This window comes from Curcuma longa, chromosome 11, assembly GCF_044706935.1.
Source record: "Curcuma longa cultivar G26 ecotype Majalengka, Jawa Barat chromosome 11, ITB_CL_G26_1.1, whole genome shotgun sequence".
Taxonomy (NCBI): domain Eukaryota; kingdom Viridiplantae; phylum Streptophyta; class Magnoliopsida; order Zingiberales; family Zingiberaceae; genus Curcuma; species Curcuma longa.
The window spans coordinates 11,888,184-11,906,481 of record NC_133871.1 but is presented as its reverse complement, the minus strand read 5'-3'; the positions used below and the strand labels follow the sequence as shown (position 1 = coordinate 11,906,481).

At 34.8% G+C, this 18,298-nt stretch overlaps 2 protein-coding genes, 1 long non-coding RNA gene and 4 other non-coding genes across 7 annotated transcripts; 4 read left to right on the top strand and 3 right to left on the bottom strand.

Moving 5' to 3' along the window:
* Nucleotides 1-202: 202 nt before the first annotated feature.
* Nucleotides 203-10,798, bottom strand: LOC141840223 (protein NUCLEOLAR COMPLEX ASSOCIATED 4). Its single transcript, XM_074728141.1, has 15 exons — nt 10,323-10,798; nt 10,136-10,228; nt 9,130-9,203; nt 8,294-8,355; nt 8,155-8,203; nt 7,146-7,246; nt 4,073-4,161; nt 3,048-3,149; nt 2,221-2,279; nt 1,962-2,136; nt 1,669-1,842; nt 1,291-1,432; nt 1,155-1,212; nt 984-1,089; nt 203-658 (listed from the first exon to the last, which is right to left on the bottom strand). Exons 1-15 carry the CDS (start codon nt 10,767-10,769, stop codon nt 506-508), a joined length of 1,884 nt encoding a protein of 627 aa, XP_074584242.1. The 5' UTR covers nt 10,770-10,798; the 3' UTR covers nt 203-505.
* Nucleotides 10,799-11,653: 855 nt separating this feature from the next.
* LOC141841571 (uncharacterized) lies at nt 11,654-13,121 on the top strand. The gene is made up of 2 exons (XR_012602812.1): nt 11,654-11,744; nt 12,809-13,121. It is a non-coding gene; the product is annotated as an uncharacterized LOC141841571 (long non-coding RNA).
* Nucleotides 11,837-11,945, top strand: LOC141842484 (small nucleolar RNA Z103). The gene has a single exon (XR_012602921.1). It is a non-coding gene; the product is annotated as a small nucleolar RNA Z103 (small nucleolar RNA).
* LOC141842480 (small nucleolar RNA Z103) lies at nt 12,008-12,105 on the top strand. The gene has a single exon (XR_012602918.1). It is a non-coding gene; the product is annotated as a small nucleolar RNA Z103 (small nucleolar RNA).
* A 1,114-nt stretch (nt 13,122-14,235) lies between the features above and the next one.
* Nucleotides 14,236-15,689, top strand: LOC141841548 (uncharacterized). Its single transcript, XM_074729715.1, has one exon. The coding sequence runs from the start codon at nt 14,248-14,250 to the stop codon at nt 15,325-15,327; it is 1,080 nt and encodes a 359-aa protein (XP_074585816.1). The 5' UTR covers nt 14,236-14,247; the 3' UTR covers nt 15,328-15,689.
* Nucleotides 15,690-17,537: 1,848 nt separating this feature from the next.
* On the bottom strand, nt 17,538-17,636 carry LOC141842482 (small nucleolar RNA Z103). The gene has a single exon (XR_012602919.1). It is a non-coding gene; the product is annotated as a small nucleolar RNA Z103 (small nucleolar RNA).
* A 71-nt stretch (nt 17,637-17,707) lies between these two features.
* Nucleotides 17,708-17,815, bottom strand: LOC141842483 (small nucleolar RNA Z103). Its single transcript, XR_012602920.1, has one exon. It is a non-coding gene; the product is annotated as a small nucleolar RNA Z103 (small nucleolar RNA).
* Between the last annotated feature and the right edge of the window lie 483 nt (nt 17,816-18,298).

Sequence of the window (18,298 nt, the reverse complement as noted above, 5' to 3'; positions counted from 1 at the left end):
AGGTGGATGAACACATAAATTGCATCTTCAGTCTGCATCTCGATATGCATGCGACTATGCTCCATGATGATCATTAAGAGTGTCAGATTAGCATATGTTCGTGCAAAATTCAAACTGTCATCGCACATTTGATACCACCAAATAGCAAAGACATGAAAACTCGTTATCTGAAATCAAACATAATTTACTCCACCAAGTAGCAAAGACATGAAAACTCGTTATCTGAAGAGTTGGACAAGCGTAATATCATGGATCATTTTGAGTAAGGTACAAATAATTTGAAGTCCAACGACATTTTACTTTCCAACTTGAATGGAAGTAAAGATAATACATAAAAAAATTCGTCTACAGTCAAAATTGCCTAAGTGATGGTCGAGGAAGGAATAGAACTGTGTTATCCTTCAGTTATGTGCCATCATATTTAATTGAGTGGTGTATGCTGAGTCAACTGAAGTTCAATCTTCAGGCCTCACCTCCTTTGTTTGTCAAACTGAACCCCTACCATTCACGCTGCCACCTCATTTGGAGCAGCTTTTGTTTCTTGCTTCTCGTTATTTTGAATGCCAAAAGTCCAGCCAGGGAAGTCAGAGTCACTGAACAGCGTGGGGGGAATTACTTGGTAAAAAGCAAGTGGAACCTGTTTAATTCGTCGGCGGATCTGCAAGACCATCAATTCTATAAGCTTTACATAAACTTTGAAACAATGACAATCACAACTTAGGGTCAAAACCATTGGTCATGCTTGCGGAGCAGAGATCTAATCAGAACTACCCCCATGCAAACCAAAGGGACATCATTCAAAGGTATTACATCCAATAACGAACTTTGTCGTCAAATATCAATGATGCTTCATTCCAAATTATATCAAAGGATTCTTCATAGGGTGGACAAACAACAATCATGGTTAATTCCTGGAAAATACCTCACACAAGAATGGAAGTCGTATATGAGAAAGACAAGAAATGACTTGGATTGAAACTGACCTCATCTCTAAAAACTGTGGCATAAGATCCAGAAGCAAAATCTGCAACAGTGACTTCAGATGTTTTGGCTCTAACCGTAAGATCATTTTCAAGTGAAGCCACAAATCTGACAATGAAATTAAGATAATAAAACAAAATGCAATAAAATTTTAAAAAATAAATGTCGACTACCTGGAGATTGCTGGAGAGTAGTGATGTCGGAGGGTTTCAATTTCCCATAATGAACTTCCTGCAGCAATACAACAGATCCATCAGACTAATAATCCTGTATTAGTTATGATTCAGGATAGAACTTAATAGAACTTACTCATGGCATTTGACTTTGCAGGATCACTTTCGTGATCGTCAAATTGATCTGTGCCAAGTTTCTTGCTCGCAGCTGGATCCCTTGAATACTCAATAGAGCCAGTATTTTCCATGGATACATCATTGTTTTCCTCACCTAGTGGCTAAATAAAGAAAAAAGTATAATAAGAATCACAAAAGCATAGAGAAGAAGCAAAAGCTTACAAAACAATCTTACAATGATAAATTTTATATGAAAAGGATTAATGGTTTGTGATATTTAGGATAGAACATAAGATGTTATAATTAAACTAAAACAGATACGTGCACATATTGATCTGACTACTGACAATGCTGACGAAAGCATAAAATTCTTGAGAGGGACCTTCAAGAGAGATACCTGATGAACCAAAAAATTAATTGATGGATGCCTGCGCAATAGATTGTGAATTAAAGCAATAATAATCAATTCCCCAGATGGTGGTACAGACAGAGCCAATCTGCTCAACTTTTTTGCAAAAGCAGCAGCGAGGTATGCTGGAAGATAAGAAGATTTGAGACAGGTATCCAGGAGCTGCAAAACATGGTATTGGATGTCAGAAAATAGTTTACTGAGACATGTAAAAGTAAAGCCCTTCTAGATTCATTGTTGGAGGACTTGAAAAATCGAACTATATCTTTTGGAAAACTTACTTGGAAAAATGATGCTCGAAATTTTGTCATAAAAACAGCTGGTGTTAATAATGCATACAGCTTTTCGTAGAACTTGGGATATTCCACACCACATTGTGTCATAAGAATGAAAAGACCATTAAGTGCCATCACACTAATCACACCTCCAATGTCATACGATCTAGTTAAGAAGTCACTGAAAATTGCAGCAATGTAACATGTAAGGCTTCCAAAGTGCGGGCTCGCTATAAACAACAATTAAGTATTTAGCATGTCTCACCACAAGATAGAAGGGTTTGTCATATATGGGATAATGCTCTGGTGAAGTGATGCGAGAACCTGTAAGTAAGAAAGCATATTGGTCAAATCACCATAAAAAATCACTATAAAACATTTTGAATGCAAAAATGTCGTCTACAAAAATCCATTACAAAAGCAATGTTTACAGAATCAAAGGCAGAAACAATTTATTTATTTATTTCAATTTTCATATAATTTTTAATAAGGAAATTTCAATTTCCATCTATATAATCTCATATCAAAATGAGATTTGTCCCTTAGGAACAATACCTATTTTTTACTTGAAATACTTTCTTTCTTCCAATGACAACAAAAGAGAAAACTAAAAATAAAAAAGTTCGGTACTATAATAATTTAAGTTTTTTTTAGAAAAAAAATATATTGGAATCATTCCAAGGGAATCTATAATTATCAAAATCAAACATGTCATATGGAAGGTTGGATAGAATTGTAGTAGTTAAAAAGTTTAGGTATGAATTGGAAATGAAACTTTTGGATAAATTTGAAAAAATAAAATAAAAGTTTACAACAAATTTGTTAATTAACAAATTATTTTCCTACTGCATCTCTGTTAGGCATGACTAAAAATCTCTGCAACAATTGACATCAACTGAATAATAATAATATAGATGTTTTGTAGGATATACCATAATCAAAGGATTAATCTTAGGTTTGGACAGTCAGATCTATTTGTAGATTCAGGCATATGAATTTATAAGCTTTAAAAAGAACAGAAAAATTTGGTGACGGAAGGAATTAAATAAATGAAAAAATGAGAAGAAATAGTAGGGCCTCAAACCAAGTTACCTGCTTGTACACATCAACAGGAAGTGGTAATCTGAGAAAGGAAATCCAAACTTTGGTGAATCTTGACCTAATTTTTTTAGAAATATGGCTTATGGATGAGACCTGCAGCAGCAGTAAAACGAGAGGTCAAGTTAGCACACTGAGGCCTCATTTATTCAAGCTGAAGCATATACTACAACTAAATTAACATATGCTTCTCATAGCTGGCAGATCGAGAGAACCATGAATCCTTATGACAAGCAACAGCACTGTGAGAACAAATCGATATGCATTTCTATACAAGAACTTAACATCGTACAATTAGAAGAATCACAGCACCAGAATTTTGTACAATAAGCAAGAATGATTCAGTGGCACCAAAATTTGGGGAAAAGGATGGGGTGGGACTAGATATCATTTACAAAGACCAAAAAATAGCATAAATAAAGTTAATTGGAAGGAGAGACTCTAAATAACAATATCCTGAAAGAAAGAGAACTTAACATACATGAGTAGAACTTCAATAGAGAAACATGGCATCAATAAAATCAAGTCAAATGATATCTCATTTCACTACACTGGAAATCAACTAATCTAATTCTATTTTTTCTCCTCCAAAAGAAACCAAAAAAAAGATTAAACCTACAGCAGTTAAAGTTATTAAACAAAGTTCTACAGTATCAGAAAACTTGATGATTGTATAACAATGACATTTACCAGCATAAAAACTGCACAGAGACAATTCATATAGCATTTTCAGAAATTATATTAACTAGATAAGGTAGTGGCAAATATTTGTGTGCATATATAAAGAAAAAACTAAAAAAATGTTCTCCATATTGTATGACAAATAGCAATCTTTCCATTTCCCAATAACACATTAAATTCATTGAGATGAAACTTAGAATTTTTACCATAACATATGGGAAGAACCTAAACTAATTTTCATCTTTACATTACTTTGTTCCTCCTTTCATCCAAAAAATAAAAATAAAATTGTTATGTGATATCACATATTAAAACACAGTCTGAGCTCATACACTTACATTTTTGTTAGCTTTCTTCAAATCATGTGGCTCTGTATCTGAAATCAGATTATTACTCGAAATATTTTCTGGCTTCTCGGATGAAAGACCTACAGCAATATTCACAATTATAAGTAAAGACACTTGCAAAAAACAGAATTAACAAGGGTAGATGAGCAACAGGTACAAGCAAAATAACAAAATTTGGATTCCTAATCTTGAATGCCAATGGCTATGCTAATACTAGTAAAGAAAGAAAACTGCTTCTACTTGCTAAATAAGATATGATAAATGCATGCAAGGAGCACAGAAGAGATTGAGTCACAGGACAAAATAGCCGAAGGACAAGGGCAAGATCAAGGAGGAACACAATTCACTTGTGAGATTGGTGGAACTAATAATCCAGCCCAATATGAAAATAGGCTGATTTAGGCCAGCAACATCTTCTATCTAGTTCAATATCTGCAGTTCATCTATTAGTCCATGTTCAAACCGGTCATCAACCAGGAACAGCTAACTATCATTCATAAAACTCCATCTGATCAGGGCAATCCCTATAGCAACATCAAACCCTGCAAGGGGCCAACCTAGAGTCTTCATGTCTACTATGGATCCACCATAAGGAAGATCTTAATGGCCACCCTAAGAGGCTTTCAACTTGACAGGGAAGGACTGAGAAGGCCAAAACTAGTGAGCATTCATATAGCTCCATCTGTTCAGGGTGATCCCTGTAGCAGCATCAAACACTGCAAGAGGCCAACCTAGAGTCTTCAAGCCTCCTACAGGTCTACCCTAAAAAAGATCTTAATGACCACTTCATGTGGGTTACAAAAGGCATTCAACTTAACAGGGAAGGACCGAAAGGATAAAGCTAAAGCGCAGAAGATGAATGGAGCAACGAACTACTAGAAGATTATTCTCAGCTAGGGACAAATGAATGAGAATTTGATCAATTTAGAAAGTTTGAGATTCTGAAATTAGTTAACAGAGCAAACAATCATATTAACTTCTCAATTCACTGGCTTAGAAAAATAAGCCTGATAGTGACCGAGTTTGGGAAAATATTTGGCATCTTGCAATTTCTCATGTGCTTAGGGGTTAACCTACCTGTTGGTTCAATTATGAAAATGGCTGTGACCTATGAATAATTAGTGATAAAACAGAGTAATGGATCTATTGACAGTGATATTTGAAATTGAATTCTCATAAATAGCTGAGTTATGCAAATTGAATTGTCATTGTCATTGTGTGATACTGTGAAGCATCATATATTTTGAGGACTGATACCATCATGAACTATGATTAAAACTATATGGTATTCTCGCAAGCTGTCATTAATGTGAAAACTGATTGTGGTATTGAAATAAATCTTAATCATCAATTTCAAATTTTCAAATACATTTTCAACTACAGTTTGTTTATTTGTAGGATTTTACGAACCAAAATCAGACCCTATGGAACCCTCACCTACATGTTCCTGATAAACTTGTTATGATCCACTCTAACATTAAACTACACCTTACATCTTATATTATTTCAGATATAAAAAAGAACTGATGGAATGCTAAAAAATTATCAGTAGAAGCAGAGCTTATGAATCACATTGTACACCTTCGAAATAGGCAACCCTTTTTTACGATTCAAGATTAGGAATACATCCATTGCCTGTGCATTTTCATTAGTCATCTCCAAAGAATGAAAAAGACAATCTTTCTTGAATGGATTAACAAGTCATGCAGACTGCATTTACATGACTTCCAAGGTATGCACAAGGCATACGCTCAAAATGCTATTTTAAACTAGAACCTCCAGTCAGTTCAAACAACTTATATGCAGAAACAAAAAATCTCACTCATACCATGAAGCAAATAGCACAACTATAATCATCATGTGAAAAATTTCAGGTTTATTCTAACAAAAAAAAATCCACTTTTTTAAAAAACCACACCCTTGCCTAGAAATGTTTGCAATGACTGTACTAACAAAAGCATTTCAGTTTCTGACAGTTAGCTATAGATAAAAGGATAAGGTTTTCCTGACCATATAACATAAAACATTTTTGTTAAAATTAGATGCATATTAATCCACCCAAGCCCAAGGAACTACCATATGTAATATACTCTAACTAAGCCGGGTTACCTCGAGGGTGGCTCTTAAGCCAATATGACATATGTACGTTCCTTGGAGGACCTAAGGTAAAAACTATACATTCAAAGAGCCACCCCTCTCATAAACAAGGGACCCTGACACTACGACAAGAACAAAGGGCCGTCCGATGCACGAAGCTTCCGCCAATGTAGGGTCCCGAGGAAGGGTCTATTATACACAATCTTACCTTGCTTTACATGAGATTGTTTTCGAGACTCAAATGCATGACCTCTAGGTCCCTCAAGGGTGGCTCTTAAGAGTATATGGCATGTGTGTTCCTTAGGTCCCTCCTAGGATAAATCCCTATGACATATGTTGGGCCACCCTCGAGGGAACCCGATCCTTGGCATATGACATAGGGGCATATCCTAGGGGTTAGGTTTATTAAAGGTGCCAAATTTATGGAAGTTAATATTATATGCATATTAATCCACCCAAGCTTGAGGTAATAACTATACATTCTTGTCGTAGTGTTGTCGTAGTGTCCCCCCATCTATGAGAGGGGTACCTCTTTGAATGTATAATTCTTACCTTAGGTCCCCCAAGGAACGTACATATGTCATATACTCTTAAGAGCCACCCTCGAGGGAACCCAGCTCAGTTAGAGTATATTACATATGGTAGTTCCTTGCGCTTGGGTGGATTAATATGCATCTAATTTTAACTTCCATATCCTTTATGGATATGGAATTTTTTATTCCAAGTATAAGTCCAGCAAAAATGAACTGATGCGCTAAGAGGAAACTATAACAAGCAGATATAACTTTTATAGCAAACTGCTGAAAGCAAATTATCCTTATGCAAAATGGCTTGACTGCATCAAACTTAAGATCAAATCATCAAATGGATAATCAAAACAAACTGTGGGCATGAAAAAATAATAGAATACATTTGCATACATGACAACATAAAACTTCATTGACTGATAAAAGAGATAGGCACTTACCCAATTCGCTCCAAGTCTCATAACTTTGTTCTTTTTCAAGTTCTAATGCAGGGAATTGAGACAACAAGTTGTATATAATATTAACGGCAAAGTCTACCTTACTGCAAATAACAAAAATAAGAAGGAATATTAGCTACTACATAGAATGTGATAGTATCTGCAAGATATTATTGTTCAAAAAATAAAAGAAATGGAAGGATGAACAAAAACACTTCCAGAAATGAAATACAAAGATGACAACGAAGAACTGACAATGGGTCAACAAAACTAGTTGCAAACTAGTTAGCTTTGTATTGAAATTTCTAATGTGTTGGAGCGTAATTACCCAAAAGATGTCAGAATAATATCATCTTCAACCTTAAAGATAAATACTCTTCCACAGTCAATGCTATAAAACACAATGAAAGATTCAAAGATTGCAGAAAACTACAAGAACAAGGTGAGATCATCAATGATGGCATAAATAGGAGATATGTTGCAGCTTATACTGATACTAGTAGCTCTCATGCATTCTGTTAACATCAAAAGAAACCACAGCCGTAGAATAGCTGGAGTAGATGGCTATTTAAGCTGCAGTGCCATTTGTTAACCACATCTAGGGAATTTTTTTGCACAGGAGTATGCGCTGAGATGTAAATGTTGTGATTAGACCAACCTCCAACCATGTTCCCCTGACATTGAGAATTTGAGATATCCCTTCTCAACCAAATTATAGTAGTAGAAAATGCAAACTGTGTTTTTGATCCCTAGAGAGAGAAAGGAGAGAGAGGAGAGCGCTATTATTTTTCCCTTTGTGCTGTGAGTTATTCATATAGTGGGCCACTTAGTGGGATAAAAGCTTGGTCGTTGTTGTTATTGTTGTTGTGAGTTATTCAAATGATACAAAACATAACAATGTTCCTCAATGAACAATTGCCCCTAACCATAGCTTTTTTTGCATGGTGTTACAATTTTACCAAGAAATACAAACTCTGGCATGTAGGCAAACCATTAAGATTTTGAAGCTTACCCAGCTTTAGATAGATCTTCATCATCGTGTAAACTGACATGTTCAAATTCTGTTGGAAAAGAATTTGTAAGCAAAAAATGATATGAAGATACAAATTGGTGTGAACTTCCTTGACAATGAGATAGTAGATTGCAATTACCACTCATAATTCTTGATTCCAAGTTCTTAATGATCTTCTCCATGCATGTATAGGTAAAATATCTGCAGAAAAAAATGATAAATTTTAATTTGCCCCAAAGCAGTCTAAATATGTGACAGTTATGAATCGACAGAAAGTATATGAATTTTCAATCATTGGAACAAATAAGAAAACAGAAATAGTAATTAAGATATATGAAAAGAAGGGAAGTGCATACCCATATAAAATACTCATGTCACTCAATGTGAACATTTAAAAAAACTTCAAATATGTAGACCAATTAAAATCGCTAAATAACAAGCTACAAGTTCAAGTGTTACAACATGAAAACAAGTGCAAATCATCAATATCAAGAACGAGAAAATAATAACCAAGAGGAGGAAAATAACTCTTAATAAATGTAATTTTGACTGTATCCTAAAGGTTGTTCCATTTCTCTAATTTTCTTTTGGTACTGGAATAGGGACAGAAAAACTCAAGATAGTAAAGAACCTTGAAAAAATGTCTTCAAAATATTCTTTCTCATGAGGACCAAGAGAAATTTCAGATGACAACCGAAATGAATATGGTAAGCAATTATGAGGTTGGTTGACAGACCATTTCAATGCTATGTTTTTCAGCAGTATTGAGGTGAACACAAACAACAGTGTTGGCATTGTAGTTGTCTTAACTATATATACAACAATTTGAATACATCTTGCAAAATAAGCACGAATGATAATCATTTATGCATTTTGAATCTATAAACAGATGATACATGGTAAAATTCTAATATATGTGGATTTCAGACAACAAATAAGAACAATCATCAGCAAAGCTTAAAGGCTATACCATACCGAATATCTATGTACTTGAAATACTTTGATCCGAGCAAGTCTATTAAAGGGTCAACAGCTGATGTAGAACTTACCTGCAGAGAATTTAAAATTTTGAAAATTAAAAAAAAAAGGCTATGTTGATTAAAAGAGTTTCAAATGATGCAGCTTTGTCATACAAAAAATGATGAAACTTGAAAAATGGGCACTAGTTAGCAGAAACAGTAGAAATAGACCAAACTACAGCATAAGAAGTGAGACAAACTACTGATAGCCGTAATAATCCATGACAATGTTTGAATGCTTGATTTGACAATCATAATTCATTCATGAGTTATGAAACCTGCCATCACAATGCACACATAAAACAAAGTACTACTTTAGTATAATCAAGTTTTCATCAAACAAATTCCAAGGAAACGACCAAAATTTTGATCTTCAAAGAAATATAAGAATTATCTTCCAAATTATTACTTTGCTTGGAATACCACTTGCATGATCTAAGGTATATGTTATTATGGTAAGGCAATACTCAGTAGAATCTTCTGACAATAGCCAAAAAATAATCTCATGCTTCTCTCTGTTGCTAATTATGGAGCAGATAAGAATTCCTATTTCAGGCATACCAAACGGAAACTATGATAAGTTCAGCAGGTGAACTTATATTTCCACTCTATTTAATCATACTGTTTAACTCACTCAGAAGCCTCCAGCCTAACTGAATTGAGATGTCTGCAGATAGATTAATCACGAGAACAGTTCTCACTACAAAATTGAGGTTATTCAATGTGTCACGTGTGCCATTTGCATGACCAAACCCAGCAAAAAACATAGTCAAATGACAAATACCAAGCAAGGAATGATGCAACTTTAGAAAGATAACTAGATAAGTATTACAAAAACAGGGAGAACTATCAACTTTCTGATAATTAATCTTACTATGCGCTCAAAGGGACTATATATTATCTGTGCAATATACAGTTAAATCAATTTTCAGAAGTGAAGTAGACCAGGGAAGCCGACTTACAATTCCATGCAGAAACCTGTTATAAACATCAAGCTGGATACTTCCGTCCTTTCCCAACTTGACAAAATCCATTATTGCCTCCAAAGCAACATCCTGATGTGAGTCCGCAACAGGAAAAGATCAGACCAACGCGTTGGCTTCTATACAAGCACTATTTACGCAATCCATATCGAAAAAGGTTGATTACCCTGATGGCGTCTGCAGATTGTTCTGACACGGCAATCTCAATAAGCTTGTCCACGAAATCATCCAACCTCTGCCTCATCCAGGCCTTATAAACCAACTCGGGGTCTTTCTCCTCTCCATCAAATGCGCGTGCCTTGGAGCACTTGCGCAGGACGGCCGAGGAGGAAGGAATCTCTCGGAGAAGCGGGAGGAAGAAGGACTGCAGCGATACGAGGGACTCGATAGCGAGGTCGAGGGGAGATGCAGGGGAGAGGAAGGAGATGAGGACGGGGAGGTTGTTGATGTGGGCGCGGGAAGAGAGGAGCTGGTGGCCAAGGGTTTTGACGTCGTCAAGAGATAGGGAACCACCGCTACTCGAATTCTCTTTCTTAGATTTCTTCTTCTTCTTCTTCGTGCTCTCGCCGGCTTGCGGCTTCGTCCGCTTCTTCGACGGAAGAGCTGGAGCCATGGCCGACGGGGAGAGAGAGAACACGAGCACTTCGGAAAACCGACGATGGGTTTTTTGTTAGGGTTCTACGAGACGCTTTGATGTGATATTGTAGACCGGGTTGTCCAATCCGGGCGGCCGCCGATTCGCATCACCGGTTCAGTAACTACACTCGCATTTTATCGCATCCGTTTAAAATAAAAATCTTTTAAATATTACATATAACAAATTATAACTTACATAACAAAACGTAAAATTTTTTTTAAAAAACTTTATTAATTAAAAAACTGATTGATTCTTAATAATTTAGTAAAAGTTAATTCAATGGAATTTTAGGTATAATATTGTTATGATTAAAAATAAAAAAAAGAAATTGACATGGATACATAAAGGCATAAAAAAATTAACGGATTGAAATTAAGAATCAATAATTTTTCGAAGTACAAAAGGCTTTATCATTTACTGATTTGAAAAATTAGTTTATTAAACGATTAACATGTCAATCGATCGATTTTTTTTCTAAAAATTTTTTTATTAAAAAGTGAAAATTTGTTTTTTTCCCACTAATAACGCAAACTATAATTATTACTATTTGAAACCAACTTAAAATAGCATGTAATTGAAATGGCAATTACATCACAAAAATAAAATGTAAAAAATAAAACAATGGTAATTTGATATGAGAAAATATATTCAATTTATAAGAGTGGATGAGAATGTATAACTACCGCAACTGGGCCGTATAATAGACATGACATTTCTTTGGGCCGCAATTGAAGCCCACAAAGCCCGTATTTAAGGAGAGCATGATACGATCACCGCCGCAATAATAATCACTGCTAGGGTTTGTTTTTCTATCTATAAATACCTACTTAATCCTTCAGTATTGTCGCGCAACTCGATTTCGTGTTCTAACTTGTTCTACAAACTAGGGTTTACGGCTCGGCTTCCTTCGTTCTCGTCCTTTATGGCGAGCGAAATTTTCTCATCTTTCAGGTGCAAAGATTTTGTTGTTCTTTTTTCCCCTGATATTATAAATTCGCTATTTTTTCCGTTTGATGATATGGAAGATCGATGGAAGTTATCTTGTTGATGTGATGATCCTTTCCCCAAATGATCGACTGTGAACACAGTGAGCGTCTTAACCTTTTCTGCTCTATTTTGAGTAGAAAAACCAAGCCAGGATTCTGATCTCACTTCCTAATGTTTCTTCGTTTTTTATTGTTTTTTCTCCGATGTCAAGATAATTATAAGATTACGGTGAGATGATGAGCCTTTCCCCAGATGATCGACTGTGAACATGCTGAGCGCTATTTTTCTTCTCCTTTGAGGAGATCAAGCCAGGACTCTGATCACCATATACTTGGAATGATTAAAAAATCTTTTCAAATTCGACCTCTTTGAAAAATGTTTGTGTAAATTGTAGATGATCGCCATTCGAACGGAACATCTGCGAAGATTGGTTTATAGCGATATCATTGGGCGTAATTCCTTATTTTTCGGAAATTGCATATGTTCATTTAATATCTTTAGGCAAAGGATAACAGTATTTGGTGACGGAGGATATTTTTCCGGGTGAAAATATCCTCTATTCGTTGGAGCAAACAAATCATGTTTGTATAGTCCAGAGTTAACGTCACATAAAGAGTCTTGGGATGTTGATGGATCTTCCTTGGTTACCTAGGAGTGAGTTCCTCCGTCTTTAGACGGTCTCATATTCCATCGCCTGGAATAGCAGCGTCGCTGCCATTACTTCCCGGGATCGGCCATGAGACATATATATTTCCATTAAGATTCTTTTGTTTTTGGATTTAAAATAGATTACTTTTTGTTAAGCTTTTGATGAAACATCCAAGATTTGATTTTCCTTTCAAATCTCTGCTAACCAATGCATACATGCGACTTTCTTTTGATGCTTTTGTCGCAGTTTTGTTATTTGTCCTATCTTGGAAAGATAAATGCTGAGGTAGGCAGCAACCAAAGTTGATGGAAGAGGTTGTTCACTAATTCTCGATTCAGTTTAATATCTCGGTTGTTTGTTCTTGTTCTATGATCGACAGGCTCATCTCGGTAACAGTGCCTCCATCAGAAGATGAAGGCTTTTGTTCAATCAATTCGCTTGTGTTCATGAATCTTGCTGAGCGGTCTCACCACCATTGAAACGCACCACAGCTCTCCGCTGAAGCATGATTCCATTCATGTCACCGGTCAAATTTCCTGATATTAGTGCTAGTGGTGCTCGATTTTGGGCGTCTGTAGCCATGCAATTTAGCAAATGTTATTCTACTAACTACTTTGGCTGAAGTTGCTCTCTAATTCGTTTGTTGTAATATTTATGTTTAACTGATTTTAATAAAGTTCTATTTTTCTTTTGGCAGCTGAAAGTTTAATCCTCCATCAATCTAAATGTTATATTGCAATACACTTGTTTTTTTCAGCAATTTTACTCAGTTTTTAAGTCTGATTTTAATGTTATTTATGTTAATTCTAATTCCTGAATTGATGCTGTTTAAAAAGTACAACAATTAATAGTGGAGAAATTTGATCCCTTAATAGTCTCCAATTGCTAGACAAAAAATATATAGATAAATAATTGATTAATCATGCTTGAATATATGAAAATAGTTTAAAAAATCATTGTTAACTTGGAAAGTAATGAAGGAATCTGAATTGTCCACTTGCATATATGAATTTGGTAGGCGATAATTAACATATTAGAGAAAATTATTATATATATATATATATAAAATAAATATGAAATAACTAACTTCTTAAATTTTTAATAGTGAAAATGAGTAATGAAGTGTGGGAGAGGTGAACTTGAATACATAATTTGCACAGAAAAACATATAGAATGTTTTCACATTTTCATTTATGAAAAAATATATAAAGCATTATTTTTTAAAAAATATATAACATATAAATGATAACTTTTATTCATTTAATTCCTTGTATCAATTGTCCAATGTTTATAGGAAATATTATACTAATTCAATTCAAAGCAAATCAAAGTAAACTAATTTAATAATTTTATTCGGATTGATTTGATTTTAAAATATAAAATAAAAAGATTTAGTTTATCCACATTCGATTTTATTCAATCTGATTTAAATGGATGCACTCTTAATGTGGTGAACTAAGGATGAACCCTAAGTGGGACCTTTGTATTCAGTTTAATTATATAGTTATAATTTGGGTGTTGACATAAAGATCTTCCAATTAAAGATAGACAAGACCTATCCAAAAGATTGATAGTGTATTTTTTATAAATAGTCGTTGGAGACCTAGAAAATTTAGTGGGTTATGTGAGTAAAACAACTAAATCATTAGAAAAAGAGACCAGAGAAGCGCGATTTTTGTAAAAAAAAACCCAAAAATTAAGACAAATCCGGAGTCAGTCTTTATTGGGCCTGGAATCACCCTAAAAGGAATGCCCAGTAGGGCATCAATAAATCGACTCCTTGCCCCTCTCCTGTTGTCTCGTCGCAAGCGCTCCGACATGGCGAAAAAAGACGGCCGACCTTGTTCCATCACCGCCGGCGACACCAGCGTCGACCTCAAAGCGCTAATCGACACCCACACCCTGTTCTTCGATCGCCTCGTGGAGCTCATCCCCGCCCGCTACTACCTTCCCCTCAACGAGGACAAACCCTGGTTCCATGGCCTCTCCAAGATTCAGAAGACCGCCGTCAAGGCGGAATCCCGGGAAAACATTAAGAAATCTCGCCGCGCTCGTTTCGACCCCGCCAGGTCCACCACCACCACCCTCGATCACATAAAGAAGAGTATAGAGGCCGCGAATGCTGCTGCAGAAACTAGCGAGGATGAAGAAGATGAAGAAAGCGGCGAGAGTGAGACCGAGGTTGATAACCCCCGTCCGTCCATCTCTGAGGGTCCCTCCCTCACGTACGAGGAGCTCCGGCAGCGGCTTCGCAAGCACATTGATGAGATTCGATCTGGTCGCAATACCCGGCCACAGTTTCTGATCCAGCAGAGGCCGGATAAGGTGGAGAAGAGGAACAAAAATAGGAAGAAGGACGAGAAGGATAGCGATTCAGCTTCTGATAGAATGAAGGAAGACGCGACTGAGTCCAACAAGGGGAATAGGAAAAGGAAGATGGCAAACCGTGATGGAGGCGCTGGTGTTCCTGATATCTCATTTGGGAAGATCAATGTGGGCGGTGAGGACGATGATAGGAGGAAAAAGAGGAAGCTTTCCAAGAAGCATCAACTGGAAAAGGCCAAGAAATTGGAGGAAGCCAAGAACGATCCTGAGAAGGGGGCAATGGTCTCCAAGAAGCATTCTTGGAAGGCAGCTGTGAGCAGAGCTGCAGGTGTGAAGGTACATGATGACCCAAAACTGTTGAAAGAGAGCATGAAGAAGGACAAGAAGAGGCAACAGAAGCATGCTGAGAACTGGAAGGAGAGGATCAAGAACATGGAAAAATCTAAGGCTGAAAAGCAGAAGACAAGGGCGGCAAATATAAAAGAAAGGATCCACCAGAAAAAGATGAGGCGCATCGAGAAGAGGGAGAAGAAATTGATGCGCCCAGGTTTTGAAGGTCGGAAGGAAGGATAGATCAATGGATGAGGGAAATTGGCTTCTACCCTTTAGCCCTTCTTGAATTATCTAAGAGTATAATCATTTTACCACGGGACATAGCTGAATTGGTTACGAAGCAAAATTGCAAAAGAGGATAAGAATTTGGATCTCAACAAAACTAAGACAATACTCTACTCGTATGGAGCCACAGGGATGACAGATTCCATATTTTGTAGAAGAGTATAATCATCTTGCAATGTTCCTTTCTAGCGGTTGATGTTCATTGTTGATGCAAGGTCGAAGTGATTATTATTTTACCAGATCTTTATGTAATTTTCTTTGGTTGTTAATGGGTTAATGCTACTACTCTTAAATGCATGAAAGGTTCCCTGAATTTGGCTGTGCCTTCGTGGTTCCATAGTCTTAGTTTAATTTGCAGGACGTACATGGAATCTCCATTAGAATGCATGAGCATTTTGTATACACAAACATATTTAGAAGCTAAAGAAGTAACTGTTTAAGAAGCATCCTGAACTCCATCCCTTATCAGTTACCTTGGCTGTTTCAGTTTGCATTTAGTTTTTTCCTAGAACTACTATAAAAATTTCATTCAATTGTAATGCTTCCCCTCCACTGATTTAAATAGGTTAGTTTAAACACAGTGTTTGCAGTTAGTTCTGTTGCAACTCTTGTATTAAGTGATTCCTCCATATCTAAATTAATAAGGGAGTTTGTGAGTTATCATTGATAATCTTAATTATACAGAAATTATTAACGATAATCCTATTTGATTCAAATTATAATTAATTTTAAATAATATAACATTACTGTCATATCAGTAAATGGATTATAATCCGAGAATATAATTATTACCTTAATCGTCTAAATTTTTTTACTATTTTATAGGTTAATGAATTTTTTTTCATCATTATCTTTTAATTTTAAAACTAAATTAATTGAGATACATGATGAAGTCGAGTTAATTAATTTTTATTTAAATATTTATAAAAAATAAGAATTATATTTATTAATTTAATAAATTAGTTAATTAAAATAATTCTTTAAATAAATTATTTTATTAAAATAAAATTAATAAATATAAATATTTTATTTTATTAAAATAATTATTTTAATGAATGATTTAATTTAAAATATATATAAATTTATTTTAAATTTTGAAAAATAAAATTATCAATTATATTTAGTAATTTAATAAATTATTTTATTAAAATAATTATTTTAATAAATTATTTAATTAAAAATATATAAATTTATTTTAAATTTATTAAAATTATAAATAAATTATATTTATATATTATAAATTTATTATCATCATTAATATTATTATTTTATTTTATTTTTAAAATAAATTAAATTAAAATGGATTATGTCTTATTCTTTTTAAATAATTAAATTGAATCAAACAAGATTATATTTTATATTTCATAATTTAATTATGTAATTATTTAATAATCATATAATCAAAATTATATACATTAATTTAATAAAAAAATATCAAACAGTGAATAATTCCATTCTCATGAATTCTTATCACTGTAATATTAAATTTTCTTCTGTTGGCCTAGTGGATATTATATTTTGTGGAATCAAATCAATTACAGCTCGGTGTTATCGTGTTACTTTTTAAAAGTACGATTAGTTCATAATTGAAATCATCTCTACCTATTTATTGTTCAAACATCTTTATGTTCTTCACCATAAGCACGACCATTATCTTGGAAGAGACCAACAATTCAAGTTTTCAAGCATGGGTTTTTTACCACTTTTAAAATCTTTGGTCGTATTCAATTTTATTAGCTTAAATTGCATGATATTGAAAATAAGATGTGATTTTTTTAAATATATTGTTGCACTGTCTGATCCAATTTTTCACAAAGGATTTTTTAAATACGTATAATTTTCAATTTGAACTATTTAGTTGAATGAGTACCATAGTTCATTTAACTTGAATTGAACCTACACTCTTTATGTGACGTTAACTCTGGAATATACAAACACGATTTGTTTGCTCCAACGAATTGAGGATATTTTTACCCAGAAAAATATCCTCCGTCATCGAAGAGACCAGATGAACAAGCAATTTTGGAAAACCAAGAAATCACGCCCAATGATATTGCTACAAAACAATCAAAGCAGATGTTCCGTTTGAATGGCGACTATCTACAATTTAAAACATTTTAAAAAAAGATCGAATTTGAAAAGATTTTTATTCATTTGAAGCATATGGTGATCAGAGTCCTGGCTTGATCTCCTCAGAGGAGAAAAAAAAACAGCGCTCAGCATGTTCACTGTCGATCATCTGGGGAAAGGCTCATCATCTCATCATAATCTACTGAGTGTCTGGACATCGGAGAAAAACATTTTTTTTTTTTCAAAAAAGAGAAAGATTAGGAAGTGAGATCAGAATCCTGGCTTGGTTTTTCTGCTCAAAATAGAGCAGAAAAAAGTAAGACGCTCACTGTGTTCACAGTCGATCATTTGGGGAAAGGATCATCACATCAAATAGACCACTTCCATCGATCTTCCATATCAACAAACGGAAAAATATGACGAATATCAAAATCCAGAAAAGGAACGAAATCTTCGCACCTGAAAGTTGAGAAATCTCGCTTGATGACAACTACGAGAACGAAGGAAGCAAAGCCGGAAACCCTAGTTCGTAAAACAACTTAGAACACAAAATCGAGTTGAGCGAGAGTAACAATGGATTAAGTATCTATTTATAGAGGGAACAAGAAACCCTAGCACTGATTATAAAGCGGAAAACGGCTTCCTAACGTCCGATACGTTAAAATATGGGCTTTGTGGGCTTCAATTGCAGACAAAATGGCCCAATTGATCTCAGGTCCATTATACTAGTAGATACGGTAACTTCACCGGTTGGTGGTCCGACAAGGAATTGGAAATGGAACGCTGTCTCAAGTTGTTTCCCGCCTTCGCATTCCCCCCATTTCCATGTTAGGGTTTCAATCTCTGAATCCCGTCC

Bases quoted from the DNA above. Each gene is read 5' to 3' on its own strand.
- LOC141840223 (XM_074728141.1), bottom strand. From the start codon at position 10,769: ATGGCTCCAGCTCTTCCGTCGAAGAAGCGGACGAAGCCGCAAGCCGGC. The intron at 10,229-10,322 runs GTAATCAACCTT...GACTCACATCAG, and splicing joins AATCTGCAGACGCCATCAGG to GATGTTGCTTTGGAGGCAAT. The intron at 8,356-9,129 runs GTATGGTATAGC...TTTTTTCTGCAG, and splicing joins TTCAAGTACATAGATATTCG to ATATTTTACCTATACATGCA.
- LOC141841548 (XM_074729715.1), top strand. From the start codon at position 14,248: ATGGCGAAAAAAGACGGCCGACCTTGTTCCATCACCGCCGGCGACACC.